The sequence below is a fragment of the Caretta caretta genome, chromosome 11, assembly GCF_965140235.1.
Source record: "Caretta caretta isolate rCarCar2 chromosome 11, rCarCar1.hap1, whole genome shotgun sequence".
Taxonomy (NCBI): domain Eukaryota; kingdom Metazoa; phylum Chordata; order Testudines; family Cheloniidae; genus Caretta; species Caretta caretta.
In genome coordinates, this window is record NC_134216.1 from 40,716,956 (window position 1) to 40,734,735 (window position 17,780).

The window sequence follows — 17,780 nt, forward strand, 5'->3', positions numbered from 1 at the left end:
TTGCAATATTTACTCAGGCAGAACTCTCATTGACTTTAGTGGAAGCTTTGCCTGAGTAAGGAGTGCAGAATCAGACTCCTAGTTTATAAGCTGGTGACATTAATCATAGTTTTGGTAGTGGAATGACAAATATCCTAAAGTCTGTTCTCCATCATAGATGTGCTGAGGGATGGATGCATGTAACTTACATTTGTAAAGTCTCTCAATGGGGGACTAACCCCTATAATATATAAATTGTGTTTTTAGATGCTTGCAGCCGCTGCTTATAAAACAAGATAATACAGATAATTAACAAAACTTGACATAGAGCTGGAAACACCTGTGGTTATATGTCATTATTTCCAAACAAGAGTAAAATTGTAAGTATTTTATTGAAAGATTTCTATCTGAAGAAATTGCTAACATAATTTATACTTATCTTCATTGTTGAGATAACACTGGTTTGTGATTCAAGAATCCTTTTGTTTTAACTCCTCAGAGATTCAACTGCAGAAATGTGGAACTACATTAGTATGATGACACATTACTGTAGTGGGTGGTATCTTTTATTTGGGGAAAAGATTACCAACTACAAACTCTCACTGCTTCAGCTTAGAGGGACTACATAGAGAATATTCAGATAATTATCATGATAGTCCACAAAATTTCTATGCAAACTTATGCTCTTATTTTATCAATCTTTGTCATGGTTTTGCACAATGAAAGAAATGATGTGTAAAGCATTTTTGTGAGGATACGGATATAGGTTTGTGAAGTTCAATGGGAAACAAGGCGTTTATAGCAAGATTTATTTTTTTTAGCACCATAACATTTAATAGTATATCAGAATAGTGATACAGTATACTGGACATAAATGTGTTATTTGAAAAACAGTTGTGTTCCATATACTATCTGAAATTATTTTATAACAGTAGAATTCAATAGATGTTACAGCTGTGGCTGTGTGCTTTTTAACAATGAGATTCTATACTGTGTATGTGTTGAGGGTGTGTGTGATTTTTTGAATCATTTATTATTTTAATCAGAACTGGGCTTGGGTATTTTGTTTTATTTAAAGTTAAATACTTAAGCCAAACAATGATCAGTTCCTTGAGAAAAGCAAAGTAGTTAATATGTCAGCTATTCTTTCAAGCTGGACTAAACTTTATGTTTATAAAATTCTTAGAAACCATTCTTAAGATGTATTTCAATGTGCAAGCCTGAGCAAATATGTTTCTGGTTCTAATTTGTGCATTTTAAGATGAATTCATTTATTTTCTTCATCTTAACAGGAATGTAGTAAGTTAATGGGAATGGTTCATTTGTTAGTTAGAAAAGTTGAAATTTGCCAGATGTGTTGTGCTGATTCGGGGCTTATATTTCCTTGGAATTAACTGTGTGTGAAACTCTTAATATTGCCTTGTCCAGGCTTTGGGATCTGACTTGTTTCATTTTGCTGCTGTTACTGCTGTAAACAACACTTGCCTTTTGTTTTCTGTTTATGTTGTTATGTTGGAGACAGAAAAATTTGGATGTAAGATTACTTCTGTTGTTTTCTTAGAACCTCACTAGAATGTACAATCTTAATAAACCCAGTTATCCCAACAGGAAAGATAAAGTATTTCTTTGTCAAAGAAGCTGCCTGTCTGTGTGTTGCAGAAATGTTAAGAATCCTGCTTTTAATAATAGAAACATATGGAATCTAGTCACACTTTAATGGACAATGAAGTTCCTTTGGGGTATGAATGAGCCCGGGTTGTAATACTCAGACATAGTTATACTCAATTATTGGTTTTGTGTTTCCTAACCCCTAGTATGTAGTGGCAATATGCTCTGACAATACCAGAATTTTCTTAGTGAAGCAGTAAATTTAACTTACCTTACTGGCTTTTTGATGTGACTTTTTTTGGTACAGCTGCTCAGGGAATCATCACCAGTTGAAGATCTGGGGATTTTTGTTGTAAGGCTATTGGTTTGTAACATGTAAAATTAGAAGTTTTTCTCTTTCTCTTTACTTGTTACACACTATTAATTGCTATTGATAAAGTGTGGCACAGAGCCAACTTCCTGAAAGAGCAATGGGGAAGGGTCATGGCTTGTCATGACCTGGGTGCTAGTACTTGAATGTTGTTATTATTGGGCTGGAGTACCCTCGGGCCGTCATCCTTCCTGTACATGGAAGAGGTTCTGATTCTTCATAGTTTCCCAGTTTACCTACTTCTAAGATATCTATTCTATTGGCTTTAGGTTTGGGCTCAGTGAAGAATTACAAGAACTGTATTATCTTAGAAAAGATAGTATTGAATTATCTTAATGTGAATATGGAAAATATTTTAAGAAATAATAAGCAGTGTCAATATTTGTGAAAATGTGAAGTGAATTTTAATATAATACTTTACAAATTAAAATATTGTCAAAGAAGGTCTACTCCTGCTCCCAATGAAGTCACTGGCAAAACTTCGAATTTGTGGGGAGTAGTATTGGGCCCTAAAGACAATATCCAACTTGCCTCATGCCTTTGAGGAATCCCAGTGATGCCAGGTTTGGGGCTTCATCCTGCACCATTGGAGTCAGTGAGAGTTTTGCTATTGATTTTGATAGAAACAGGACAACTTCATTGGGTCTGAGTAAGTCGGACAGGAAGACTTCTAGGTACAGTATTTAATAACCAACTTCTGTCATAAATTTCTATTTCATTTCAATAATTGAATAAAAATAAATTCTGTTTTAGCATTATGTATTTAAGGACCTTGGCCTTAGGTCAATATTTTGCCAATATTTTGCACAGTCAGAACCACATAATTGTAGAGATTTATGCTAATATATTGTTAATTGTAACCAAAGGCATATCTATGCTGATGAATGTTATGTTTCTCCCAGGCATGTTGTTTAAAACACAGACATGCTTATCATGCATTTTTATTTTTTCCTTGTCAACACCTTATTGTCAGCTCTGGCTAAATCTTGTGTAGAACTGCTGCTAGATTAACATTTTCAGTAGTCTTTTTATGCTTTGCTTTTTCCTGATATTGTCAATTAGAGGAAAATACTTCTCACAAGCTTGTTTTATGGATTTGGTCTTCTTCCTGTAATGACACACAGGCCTGTAACCCAGGAAACAGTGGTGTATGGTGTCCATATCCATGATTTCTTGATGTGGGGGAAAAGTGTGGAAAGCATCTGGAGAAAAGGAGACTCCCTTTACCAGCTAGTTTCCTGTAAGCCAAATTGGGAGACCTTGTCTGTGCAAATAGATTTCAAAATAGAGCCTGCCCTTTGACTGTCTCCATAATTATACGGCTCTCTCTGTATTTTATTTGGCTGCCAGAGCAGTTAACCCCTGGCAGTAAGGGACTGATGGTGGCGTTACCAGCACGGGTATGGAGACGCGACCATGTGAATACACTGTTGTTTACAGAAGCCTGTAGTTAAGACCTCATTACAATATATTTTTACTGAATTTAAAAATTATTACATGTTAGATTATGTTGATTAAGACATGTTACATCTCTCATGTACAGATAATGCAGAGATATTTGTTAAATAAAAAAGTCCTTCATTGCTTTGATGTAATCAACATCTGTCAACAGAATGAATTTGCTTTTGTTTAGTTTCAAGGGCTCTTGTTCTTCTATTTTGCCCAATCAGTTTCAACTTCTGCCTGAGGCATTCTTCTGTGTTGTTCTTTTCTTCAGCAAATGCACAGGTTATTGCTTGTGAAATGTGAGTTGCTCTTCTGTTGTACAGGTTACATAGAGTTGGAAAGAACCTTTAATCTTTCGCATTTTATTTTTGAAGCACATGTGCACCTCTGTAACACGGGCATTACAAAATCAGTGTTGTATGAATAAATTTTTATTACAATAACCTGTGCCACGAAAGATCTGCCAAAAAAAGTTGGAACGTAACTCCAGTATTTTAGATAGGGTCATTGAAAATTTGTATCTAAACATTTTGTAATTAACAATAAAAAATTATGTACTCTTACTCTAGTTACGCTGGTTGAAGTCCAGGTGCTGTTAGCTGTGGTGCTTATTAAATCAGCCACTTCAAACATCATTCCTTTCTTTTAAAAATCAAAACTGGCAGAAGCAGCATAATTATGTATCAAGGTTAAAATTATCTGATAGAGCAAATAAAAAATTTTAAATGCTCATTTTTTACTCCCTCGTGTATATTTCATGTAAATCACCAAACTCCATTTTGAATTCAGATGAACTAATGCCCAATATTTGAAAATAGGATAGCAAAACACTGGTTTTGATGTTGGTAATTGCTAATTATTTTGTGTTATGCAAGGCTCACTTCACCAAGAATTAATTGCCTATATTTGTTAAATCAATTGGATGTTAATTCTGATATCCCATAAATATTTTTGCTGGTACGCTTCTGTAGTCTACTGATCATTGTAATAGTTGAAAAGATTCTAAAATATATATTTCAGAGTAGCAGCCGTGTTAGTCTGTATCTGCAAAAAGAAAAGGAGGACTTGTGGCACCTTAGAGACTAACCAATTTATTTGAGCATAAGCTTTCGTGAGCTACAGCTCACTTCATCGGATGCTGTAGCTCATGAAAGCTTATGCTTAAATAAATTTGTTAGTCTCTAAGGTGCCACAAGTACTCCTAAAATATATATGTTTTATAGTGTCTATCTTTTTAAAGGTACGTTTTAGTTATTGTACAGTAGAATCAGACTGAAGCTTATGCTGTAGTAATTTTTCTGCTTCTTAATTGGTACACTTGAAATCTTGACTAAACGAGTATTAAAGAGCTTAATGACGTGAGAGTATTGGCACTCAAATCTGTTGAATAATGTAGACTTATGGTTTTGATGTTGGTAGGCCACAGTCATTGAAACATACAGCATTTATTCTTTCTACTATTAAATAAGAAACATTTTAAAAGCAGTCATTTAACAGTTCATTCCTGACCTCTCCCTTAAAAATACTTGTTGACCAGAAGAAAAATTACATTTAAATTACTAAAATCAACTTAATTAAGGGTCATTAATAGAGGTACATATAAAAAACCTCACTACTCAGTGGGTGAGATGGGAGAATTTCATTATATGGTATAGCATGCATGAACAGATAACAATTAAAATAGACCTGGAGTAAAAGGCTAATAAATATGGGGCACATTGTGCTGCAAAATTAGTCACTTAAAATGCTTCCCTCCCATCATCATTCTTGATTTCTGTATTCAACCTTTCTGGCTGAATCAGTTAAAAGAAAATCAAATGTAATTTCCATAAAAGATAATTTCATATGGTAAATTGCAATAACTCACATATTTGTGCATATTTATATTATTAATACAAATTAAAGCATGGAAGATATGCTGGGGGATCCAGCAGCTTCCAAAGACATACATACAAGCTGCACAGTGTGATTCACCATGGAGTAAAAGAAGCAGTTGTCTATAATTTTCTGTGCTCAGCACAAACTGTTGATGTGATTTTTTTTTGATTTTTTTTTTTTGTAACACTGGTAATAAGTCTCCTTATTGCAGCTGATAGTAAATATTCTGTTATTCATGGCAAATAACACAGATTTAGTGTTAGGGGGGAAAAAGAAACCCTGTAAATAGTCAACATTACACCCTTGCTATGATGATCTGTGTGTTACAAGGCTACTGCTTTCTCACTCTGATATCTCCCAGATGTTTATAATTCCCACAGGAAACATCATAAACTCTACATTTATAAAATTATATCTTATAAGAATTAATATACACACTTATGGCCCAAAACAGCTTAACAAGGAAAATGCACTGCGAACTGTAGAATAATAGAAGTAAACAGGACTCTGACAGACAGCAGCCTCCATGTGTGTCAGCGGCTCTGGGAGTCTGCGGACAAGAGTTATGGAACACAGCCAGTTGTTCTTGTGTCTAGTGATTGATGATGTTGGTGTATCAAATTAGCTGTGAATAGGGAAGCTTAAAAATTAAGAGTAGTTGTAGAGACATTAAAAATGCATTCTTTGTAAAGGAAGCATGGTGACAGTAACTAGATATTTTCTCCCCTAAACAAACACTGTGCATTATTTTTGTAATGCCATTCTATTTTTTTTAAAGAAATCTTAGAAGAAAATATTTTAATATTATATTTATTCCTTTAAATAAAGGTTTCGTTATCCTATTTTTGTATTTCTTACCAATTTATTTTAGGGCTCTTGTGATGATCTAATGGCATTCATTTGGTTTATGCATTTCACCAGTGCAAGTAAAACAAATTTCTGGTTTGTAATGAATAGTTAGTGGAATAACAACACAGTACAGTACCTTATTATCCTGTTACCTTGTGACAACACCTATAGTATGGCTTTTATGGGACAGAGGTGAAATTTTCACTCTAAATAAAGAGGTATCCCTTTGATTTTGGGGTAGCTGATAGGAGTGCACCAGTAAATATAAATTGATTTGATGTATACTGGACCCTCACTAGAACGTGCGTCTATATAACACAAATTCAGATATAATGCAGTCGCAGCCATGGATCCCAAATGTAATTACAGTACAATTTTTTTGAGTGTAGACGTGATAAATCAACCGCTGAACACTCTCCTGTTGACTCTAGTATGCCACCAGAACGAGGAGCGCAAGTGCAGTTGCCGGGAGAGCGTCAGCGTCTTAGATTGACCCCGCGTGGTAGTGTAGACAAGCCTTATGACGATTGCTGTAGGCCTATAACGCCATGCAAATGTAATGTAATAAAAATGTACAGGTACAGTACTGTATTTATCTTTAGAAAGATGTCAAAAATGTTGGGGAAAAGGAAGGCTTACTCGGTGCAGGAGAAATTGGACACTATCGAACGACTTAGAAATGGCGAAACACAGGTAAAGATTAGCCGTGGTATTGGCATTAACGAGTCCACCTTTTGTGGATGGCTAAAGGATGCTGACAAGCTCAGAACTTACATTCATAACCTGGATGAAGAGCATGGTCTTCAAAGAAAATGAGCCTGTTTAGCGAATGATGCCGATCTTGGTTCTGCGGTGGACACGTGGTTCGTGCAAGAACAGCAGAAAGGCATTCCGATCTCTGGTCCGCTTATAGCCATGCAAGCGGAAAAATTCAACCGGGAACTTCATGGTGAATTCAGCAATTTTAAGGTGAGTTCGGATTGGCTGTGGTGATTTCAGAAAAGACATGGAATCTCTCAGATTGCAGTTTCGGGAGAAAAACGCTCTGCTGACGACGATGATGCACAATCGTACCCTGAGAAGTTGAGGGAAATTTTATGGGCAGAGGGTTACTCGGAGGAACAGGTTTACAATGCAGACGAAACAGGAATTTATTATAAAGTGTTGCCCGATAAAACCCTGGCTGTCAGAACAGGTGAACGTAAGAAAGAAGGATATAAACGGACAAAAGATTGCCTTACTTTATTGTTTTGTGTGAATGCAACAGGCAAGCATAAAGTAAAACCATTGTGCATTGGAACGTCTCGCATGCCTCAGTGCTTTCATCACGTAAATGTGAATTTCCTGCCGTTTTCATACAAGAACTCCAAAAATTCCTGGATGACAAGAGAGATTTTTGAACAATGGTTCTTCACCGAATTTTCCCCTCTGTGTGAAAGCATTTGCGGGCAAAAAGCTTAGATGAAAAGGCCGTTCTTTTGCTAGACAACTGTCCAGCGCATCCTCTGGCCAAAAAACTCAGAACCCGTGAAGGTAAAATACGGGTTGAATACTTACCTAAAAACATGACTTCCAAAATTCAGCCGCTTGATCAAGGTGTTATCGCCATTTTTAAGCAGCACTATCGAAGGAACTTGGTACGACAAATGATAGAAAGCGAGTTGCCTGTCACTGATTTTCTGAAGAAGTTGACTATAAAAGACTTCTTTTACATTGGCGGCAATTCCTGGAATTTAGTACGCGCTGAAATGGTAAACCACTGTTGGATGGTGGGACCAAGAGAGTCGTTTGGCCACCCGCTCCTGGAAGAAAATTAAGAAAGCAAATCACAGTCTGACGAGGAATTTGACTTCAAGAGATTTACGGAGGAGGAAGTTGGAAGAACAGACATGGAGTGGATGCAGGAGCTGTGCCAGCAACTGTCCGGGCTCGGGGTAACTGTTCTGCCATAAAATAACAAGTCCTGGATAAGAGGTGACGATGAAGCAGAAGAATTTTGTCCCGTTGCTGAAAGTCTAACGGATGACCAGATTCTTCAGGCAGTACGACCAAACAACATTCCAGAAGATGAAGAACTGGCCTTCACTGTGGAAGAAGAAGAGGAAGATGAAGTGGACATAGTTCCAACGTCAGCTGCGACCGTAGCTGGCTTAGAGACTGCTTTAAGATGGTTTGAGATGCAAGACATTGAGCCTATAAAAATTATGCAGCTACGTAGTATTTTGCAGTTTGCTAAGCGGAAGCAGCACAGCAGCAAGAAGCAAAAGCAACTCACCGACTTTTTTAAGAAAAACTAGACTAGTTTATTATAATGTCTACTTTAAATCTCTAGTAAAGCAACACTTTTTTTTCTTGTTTGTTTCCTTCAAGTAGGAGTTTATTTTCTGGGTGTGACATTTACTGTATACAGTAATTTCATTTTAACGTGGTCCCTGCTATAACGCGGTACTTGGCATGGATCCCAAATCCCGCGTTCTAGCGAGGGTCCGGTGTATTTCAGAGCATGCATTTGTAACGTTTAGAGTTCTATTGTCAAATAATTAACAAGTGCACTTGCATCTTTTTTCCCCAATTAAACTTCTATGTGGCAGGACACGTGCATCGGCAGCATGCCATTCATGAAGGAGAGCATCTGAAATGCACATTCACATCCTGATATCTGAGTGGACTCTAGCTGACCACATCAATGAGGGTGGATTTTAAATGGATTGGAAAATTATTACGTTTGTATAAAACTGCACAGAAAGAGCCTCTATTTGTACTAAGAGCAAGATACCTTCATTACACTCTGTAGAAGAACTGTCTTATTGTGGTCTGATCACACTGATCACACACAGTAGACTCATTGCTGCTACTTCTGATAACCTAAATGTTGCTGCTTCTGCAGACTCTGTACTTAGTGCCACTGAAAACTGATGCAAGTTGGGCCACTGAGTTGTGTGTTTGGCTCTTTGGGGATGAATGCTGTGTGTCAGCTGGTAGGCTGGGTTAAATGGTCCAGCAAGTAAGAAAGAAAAACCAGCAGGTTTTTCTCTCTTAGGTACCATTCTTGGAATCCAAGGTACACAGCTCAAAAAAAAAAAAAGGATTTTACATAAACAAAAAAGCAAACAGAATGAACCCAGCTGGGGATACAACCCAGCCATCTAAAAACTGTGAAGCTCTGCCTCCTCAGAGGCCCCTCTATGCTCTTTAACTATTGCGGAACAACTTTCACAGAATTCCCTGGCTTTCGTCTGAGAGCCTGATTTGAACTTTCAGCCCCCATCGCTACTTCATTACTTTACCCGGTACCCCTGTGGGAGATCTAAACAGTAATGTATGGGGCCTCTGCACCGCTTCAGGGTGCTATAAAGATATGAACAATATTCATTAACCTTGTCACTTGTCAAAATATGAAAATATCATTAAAAGTCCTTCTGTGGCGGAGCTTATTCAATAATTCCATTTGTTCTATACTTTTGCGCTCCTGAAAGAGTGTCCTACTACTCCTGTACTTTACATAGACCATGGAACACTGTAAAAAGGCTGTCATAAATATAAAGGGAAAGCTAACCACCTTTAAATCCCTCCTGGCCAGAGGAGAAAACCCTTTCACCTGTAAGGGGTTAAGAAGCTAAAGATAACCTCGCTGGCACCTGACCAAAATGACCAATGAGGAGACTTATCTTTGAAAACTCGTGGCGAACGGGGGAAGTCCCGGATGACTGGAAAAAGGCTAATGTAGTGCCAATCTTTAAAAAAGGGAAGAAGGAGGATCCTGGGAACTACAGGCCAGTCAGCCTCACCTCAGTCCCTGGAAAAATCATGGAGCAGGTCCTCAAAGAATCAATCTTGAAGCACTTGCATGAGAGGAAAGTGGTCAGGAACAGCCAGCATGGATTCACCAAGGGAAGGTCATACCTGACTAGTCTAATCACCTTTTTTGATGAGATTACTGGTTCTGTGGATGAAGGGAAAGCAGTGGATGTATTGTTTCTTGACTTTAGCAAAGCTTTTGACACGGTCTCCCACAGTATTCTTGTCAGCAAGTTAAGGAAGTATGGGCTGGATGAATGCACTATAAGGTGGGTAGAAAGCTGGCTAGATTGTCGGGCTCAACGGGTAATGATCAATGGCTCCATGTCTAGTTGGCAGCCGGTGTCAAGTGGAGTGCCCCAGGGGTCAGTCCTGGGGCCGGTTTTGTTCAATATCTTCATAAATGATCTGGAGGATGGTGTAGATTGCACTCTCAGCAAATTTGCGGATGGTACTAAACTGGGAGGAGTGGTAGATACGCTGGAGGGGAGGGATAGGATACAGAAGGACCTAGACAAATTGGAGGATTGGGCCAAAAGAAATCTGATGAGGTTCAATAAGGATAAGTGCAGGGTCCTGCACTTAGGACGGAAGAATCCAATGCACCGCTACAGACTAGGGGCCGAATGGCTAGGCAGCAGTTCTGCGGAAAAGGACCTAGGGGTGACAGTGGACGAGAAGCTGGATATGAGTCAGCAGTGTGCCCTTGTTGCCAAGAAGGCCAATGGCATTTTGGGATGTATAAGTAGGGGCATAGCGAGCAGATCGAGGGACGTGATCGTTCCCCTCTATTCGACATTGGTGAGGCCTCATCTGGAGTACTGTGTCCAGTTTTGGTCCCCACACTACAAGAAGGATGTGGATAAATTGGAGAGAGTCCAGCGAAGGGCAACAAAAATGATTAGGGGTCTAGAACACATGACTTATGAGGAGAGGGCTGAGGGAGCTGGGATTGTTTAGTCTGCAGAAGAGAAGAATGAGGGGGGATTTGATAGCTGCTTTCAACTACCTGAAAGGGGGTTCCAAAGAGGATGGCTCTAGACTGTTCTCAATGGTAGCAGATGACAGAACGAGGAGTAATGGTCTCAAGTTGCAGTGGGGGAGGTTTAGATTGGATATTAGGAAAAACTTTTTCACTAGGAGGGTGGTGAAACACTGGAATGCGTTACCTAGGGAGGTGGTAGAATCTCCTTCCTTAGAGGTTTTTAAGGTCAGGCTTGACAAAGCCCTGGCTGGGATGATTTAACTGGGAATTGGTCCTGCTTCGAGCAGGGGGTTGGACTAGATGACCTTCTGGGGTCCCTTCCAACCCTGATATTCTATGATTCTATGAGACAAGATACTTTCAAAACTGGAGTGTGGGGGGGAAACAAAGGGTTCTCTCTGTCTGTATGTTACTTTTGCTGGGACCAGAGCAGGAATGCAGGTCAGAACTCCTGTGAAGGGCTAATAAGCAATCTAGTTAGATTCTGTTTTGTTTAAATGGCTGATAAAATAAGTTGTGCTGAATGGAATGTGTATCCCTGTTTTTGTGTCTTTTTGTAACTTAAGGTTTTGCCTAAAGGGATTCTCTATGTTTTGAATCTGATTACCCTGTAAGGTATTTACCATCCTGATTTTATAGAGGTGATTCTTTTTCTTCAATTAAAATTCTTCTTTTAAGAACCTGATTGCTTTTTCATTGTTCTTAAGATCCAAGGGTTTGGGTCTGTGTTCACCGATGCAAATTGGTGAGGATTTTTATCAAGCCTTCCCCAGGAAAGGGGGTGCAGGGTTTGGGAGGATTGTGGGGGGGGAAGACGTTTCCAAGCAGGCTCTTTCCCTGTTATGTATTTGTTAGACGCTTGGTGGTGGCAGCAATAAAGTCCAAGGGCAAAAGGTAAAATAGTTTGTACCTTGAAGTTTTAACCTAAGCTGGTAAAAATAAGCTTAGGGGGTTTTTCATGCAGGTCCCCACATCTGTACCCTGGAGTTCAGAGTGGGGAAGGAACCTTGACAAAGGCTATCTAAGAAGCCAAACATAAATATAGAGTGAAACTTCCATGCATTGGTCACAATAAGCATATTTGGAGGGGAGGTAGAACATGCATCCCTGATATGGAAGAAACGGGTGTTTTCTAAGAAATATAAAGAATTTTAATTGGGACATTTAAAACTAGATTACACAATACAATAGGAAATGTGCAGTAGGGGGAAATGGTGCATTGACAACGAGTTAAACTAGATGATTCAAGAGATTTTCCATCACTAATTTTTCTGAATCTAACCGGAATAGTTAGCTCAGGTTTAAAAAACAAAACAAAAAACACTGCCCCTTTATTGAGGAGTCATTATCTGTGTTGCCAGACATCAGTGTTGCTAGTGTATTTGTGTATATATGACACCTTTCAAGATCAATTAATTTATTATGTGAAATTTACTCCATAATGCTGCCAAACATTCTTGTATGAGTTATTGAAAGTTTAATGGCAAAGTACACTGAACCAGCCTGTTGGTTACTCTGATACAGACACAATCCAAACCAAAACACAAATGGAAAAATTGTATGTACTATCATCTCTACATCCTTTTCTCTCCCTTGACTTCTAGATACTGTTCCTTGTTTTACTGTTGCCCCAAGGGTTGGCCTGTCCAGACTAGTAATTCAAGTCATTGAGAACAGGGCCCTATTATAGGGTCAATTCTACTCTTGATGCTCTGGGGATTTACACAACTTTCTCATACATCGCACCAAAATAGATCCAGTATTTTGCTAGATAAGGCTTTGATATGTGGTTTTGTTCTCAGTGCTTCTAAATGTTAACACACTTTTTTCATTATGTAGATTTATATAAAACTACAGATAAGTAATAAATATGTTAGCAAAATCATAATTAAATTAGTGAACTGGAACTTGCTATTGTATACAATCTGATTATCTTTTTTATCTAGGGTTTTTTCTTTGGCATAGTCACCACTTAGTAATTTGGTAGTAATAAAACGACTTCTTGAACCATTTTAAAAAAAAAACATTTCTATTCACAGGGTGTGTGACTCACTGCCGTGGAGTTTTCTCTTCACCGGTCAATCATATCTGCTTACACAAGCAGTCATGCAGTCAACAAAGAAGATATTTCTTTTTCCAGAGACAAAGAAATACTGCTTATAGTATAGTTCGGCCGGCTATAGTTTCTCTAGCTCACCCAGTTCCTAAGGTACTGTAATTTCTATTATCTGATCCTTTTTCCAGTCAGTATAAAGATTGACTGCACGAGTGATGAAGTACATTCATCCTCTGACAGCTGGGAGTTTGAATCATGGTCTTGTTACTTGATTTGGGATTTGAAATAGGAACAGTGGTGTGAGAAGTTTTCAGCTCCCTGCCATGCTAAACAGAGTGGTGTAAATACGCCATTAGGGAGTTTAAAACTGACAGTTCTTCATATATTATGTTTGTTACTGTAACTGATCATCTTATAACATTTAACACTTTTAGATCCAAACCCCTTTGGCTACAGGCAGTGGTGGCATTAGGCATACGCAGCAATTGCGTAGCGTGCCAGGCAGCTTAGAGGTCCCTGATTTAGTTTTACCCCCAAAATACCATGCCTCTAATTTCATATGGAGTTTTTAACCAGTGTATTAGTATGTGTTGTGTTGGTGTATTTTTTGGTTTGCGAAAATAATGCAATTAGTATTTTTAGGGAGTGGGTGAAGGAGATAAGGGAGGTGGAAAAATATTCCTGCTTAGGGTCCACAGTGGTCTAGCAGCACCTCTGATAGAAGCAGATAGTTCCAGCTGAAGTCAACATGAGATGCACATGCTCATCTGAGGGCAAAATATTGCCCTTTCAATGTAAATTTCTAACACATTAAGTCTCAAACATTTACATCCTCCTGCAGTTTTGGTGATTCGGTGATTTCAGGCTTAGATGAAAGCATACATCAAAATGTCAGCCAGCTGCCCTGCTATGTAACTTATGAACTAACCTTTTCTGTCATTGACTAAATGTTGTTTTTTTGGAAAGTACATTTTTTGTCTGCTTTTGAATCCATTATGACTTTATTTAGAGCTGTTCTAACAGGTGTGCTATTGCCCTTTCCCTGTTTCTGCTTTAATTGTAGTATGTACTCTGGCTGTTTCATACCCTTTATTTAATGAAAATAATTTTGGATAATATTTTTATAGTGATATTTATAAGTAGTTTTTTATTTCTTTTATAAGAAAGTAGATTTCTAGCACAAAATATAAAATATTTACATTTTCCTAAGGTGATAGTAAAAATTGAGGATGCTTTCTATAGAGTTCTTAAGCCTAAAACATTATAGAAGCTTTGGATACACAATGAATATAGGATCAAGACCCTGTATATTTTCAAAGATTAGAAAAATTGTTGTAGCACTTGTAGATATTTCTTTCAGGATGAATACAAAAAATAAACTGTCATGCTGAAAACTAATCTTCACAGGTTGCAATGCTCATCTTTAATAATCTGTTCATTTTTCATCTGCCTACAAAAGAATTACAATTTAACTAGGATATAAGAATAATTTAGGAAATATCTAAATAATGAGGGAAACTTATTACAGGAATATATATTATTGGGGGGAAAGAGCATTTTTTCTACAGAATATCGCAGAAATAATATTTATATTAAAAATGGCATATGAATTTTACAGATTTTTGTAGGAAAGGAGAAATGGTGAGAAAAGGTAGACATAAATGTCTGCAGCTATACCATCTTGAGCTGCTATCTCATCATATCTCACAAGCTAAACAGTGTCAGGTCTAGGCAGTTATTGGATGAGTGTTCTCCAAGGGAAAACTCAGAGTGCTGCAGGGCATGGAGCTAGTAATTCAGGAGGTGGGATTTTTCCCTCCGATTTAGAAATAAATTAATGTCCTAGTATGGTGTGAACAGGTTCTGTGCTGCTGGGGGTGCTGTGTGTTTGAATGAGATGTAAACCTAAAGTCCTGATGGCTTGGGATCATTAAAGATCCTATGACACTTTCTGTAAGCATAGGGACGGCCAAACACCAGTTGGGGTAACTATAGTCTACCTACCTGAAGTCCCCCTTTAGAGTTAATTGGATACGCCATTCTTCTTCACTTCCTACACTAAAATGTTGTGTAGTCTTGCTGTGTGCTGTTTAAACAGCTTCTATGTAACTACCCTACAGCCTGGGTCCTATGTCCATTTAATCCTGTGTGCATTGTGGGCTTGATCCTGTCTCCACTGAAGTCAATTGTAAAACTCTTGCAATGACTTGAACGATGCAGGACCACCAGGCCCTTTGTGATGGGTAAAGTGATAATTATATATAGCTTGTAAATATTCTGGAATCCTTAGGAGGATGAAATGTGCTTGTATATATGTGTAAGATATTTTTATTGTTGTTACTATATATTCGTCTTAGAATTATAATGTTGTTGTTTTTTTTTAAATGGAAATAGAATTTTACATGCATGAGGCCTGAGACCTTTTCATGAAATAAAAATATATTATAGTTTTCCTTGAAAGACAATGAATTAGGACATGGTTGTACAGTTGGGTTATTGCTGATTATGTACTATATGTATCTTATGATTTTTAAAACAAACTTGGTATTTGTGGATAATCTAATCACTATAGCCAGATGTACATTTCTTAACCTGTGTATTATATATATTTATTTACATTAGCTTTAATAAAAAAATTAAATCTGTTAAAAAGAAATATGTGTGTGCAACATAATAGATATCAATGCGATTAAAAGACAAGGTGCGGGAGGTAATATCATTTATTAGACCAACTTCTGTTGGTGAGAGAGAGAACAGAAGTCGGTCCAATAAAAGATATTACCTCCCGCACCTTGTCTCTCATTCATATCTATTATGCTGCACATACATTTTTCTTTTTATAATACTATACATGCGTATCCAAATTCACCTTGTCTCTCTCATATCCTATGATTGATACGGCTTCAACTACGCTTGAATGAGGCTGTCAGCTAGAAATACTGAGGTTCTTAATCAGGAAAAACTCCCATTGAAGTTAATGGGAATTTTGTCTGAGTAAGAAGCTCAGGACTTTCCTGTACAACTGTACATATATTTGTTCAGTGAGAGTGTGTGTAATGGGCTTCTATATAAAATTTACCTTTGTTTAAAAATAAAATAATGAGCTTTTAAGTCTTCCTCTGATAGTTTTAAAGCTCACAGCTATTTGGACTGAAAGACTACTGCAATATCTTGAATTTCAGTACTGTAAGGTTAATGCACTGTCTAAGTCAATAGTAACAGGCAATGTTAAGTTCAAAAGGACATTGGAAGAAATACTGAGGCAGCCTTGAGGGCTTGCCCTGATGGCTTAGGAAGGTCAGTACTATGACAGAAAGGGCAAACTGCCATGAAGCAGGAGGCACTTTCTGAGAAAATGATCCCATTGTCATGCTCAGTTTTCTGATCTTCATTTTCAATCCTTCTTCTCCAAGCACATAAAGAAGCCAGACTATGTGACGACAGGCATTGTACCAGACTGGGGAGACTACATAGAAATTAAGAATGAAGATCAGATTCAAGGGCTTCATCAGGCTTGTCAACTGGCCTGTCATATTCTACTTCTAGCTGGAAAGAGTTTAAAGGTAAAAGTCACATGAGGTCCTGTAACAACTTGGATGCTTTCTGTGCTTTGTTTTTGTTTTTATTTAATGTACAGCTAACTTGCTATTAAATTACATACTGAATAAAGGGGGGGTATTAATTTTAATGTTTTTTTTGCTATATAAGATACGTGTTTAATTTCTTTTATCACTGAAATCTGTGTGGGGCGTGATTACATTTACTCATTGTTAGAAGTGTAATCCTTTTAGGTCTGCATTCTGACCTGCCAAGTTGCATGGGTTTGTCATAAGGCACATGGGATTCTATATGATTTTGTGACACAGCAAATCCTGTGATTCACACTTTCTGCTTTCCAGCTCTACATTTCCATAAATCTGACGGATTGGGCTGTTCCTTCCATTCTGCTGCTCCTTCTCCTCTGGCCAATTGATCAGACACGTCACAAACTACAGAACCACTGTTAAAGAATGCCACTGTAAAATTCCATGCACCTTGCCAGAGTGCACTGATAAGGAAAACTCTTGGTTTTCAGTAATGTTTTTTAGAGAACATTTTTGTGGGATGCCTCCCACATAATAAAGGGGAACCTCCTTAAAGTCTTTGGAGATGGAAAAATGCTTTGGTAGCTTCTCCCTTTCTTTCATGAATAACATACAAGATAGGGTGAAATATATTCTATAGTTAGTAGATATGAGTGTGGCGGTATAGAAAGGGTGTTCAGAGCATGTGGAGGTACAAAATGTATTTTATCAAAAAAAGACACTGAGAAAAGATTAATATTGCACAGTTAAGCACTCAAAAGTCAGAAAATGACAAAATTATGTACCCTTCCCCCTCATGCATATGCATTATAATACAGTTTTTAATTACATACTATTTCTTTGATGACCATATATAATATACTATTTTTCTGCAACCTTAAGTGCATGTGTAGCATTTGTTCATTATTTATACTCACATTAATTTCATCATTGTAATCTTCCTAAATATCTTTATTAATTTAAAATGTTTATATTACTACTCTTAGTTTAGTGCTTTCAACCTGAAAAATTTTGTCAGAATTCATCTAGTGTGCATTTGCTTTTCAACCATCAATACAGCTTTCCTTAGGGGTAGTTCAGGAGATGATGCAGCAAATAATAAAAGTAACTTAGACCTCGATCCTGCAAACACTTGTGGGTGTTTTTAACCTCTTCTATGTGAGTAATCCCATTGACTTCAGTGGAACAGCTCATATGTATGTTAAGCCCATGGATAAGTGTTTGCAG

At 37.6% G+C, this 17,780-nt stretch overlaps 1 protein-coding gene across 5 annotated transcripts in view; it reads left to right on the plus strand.

Annotated features, from left to right (window-relative positions):
- The window catches only part of METAP1D (methionyl aminopeptidase type 1D, mitochondrial), a 76,498-nt gene that overhangs the window by 37,241 nt on the left and 21,477 nt on the right, over nt 1-17,780 (plus strand). For 4 of the 5 annotated variants that reach the window (XM_075117959.1, XM_048868565.2, XM_048868567.2 and 1 more), the window contains exons 2-3: nt 12,953-13,122; nt 16,383-16,532. In XM_075117959.1, coding sequence (XP_074974060.1) covers nt 12,953-13,122; nt 16,383-16,532 — 320 coding nt within the window. The remainder of the gene's footprint in view (nt 1-12,952; nt 13,123-16,382; nt 16,533-17,780) is intronic. The other variant, XM_048868568.2, reaches the window with a different exon arrangement.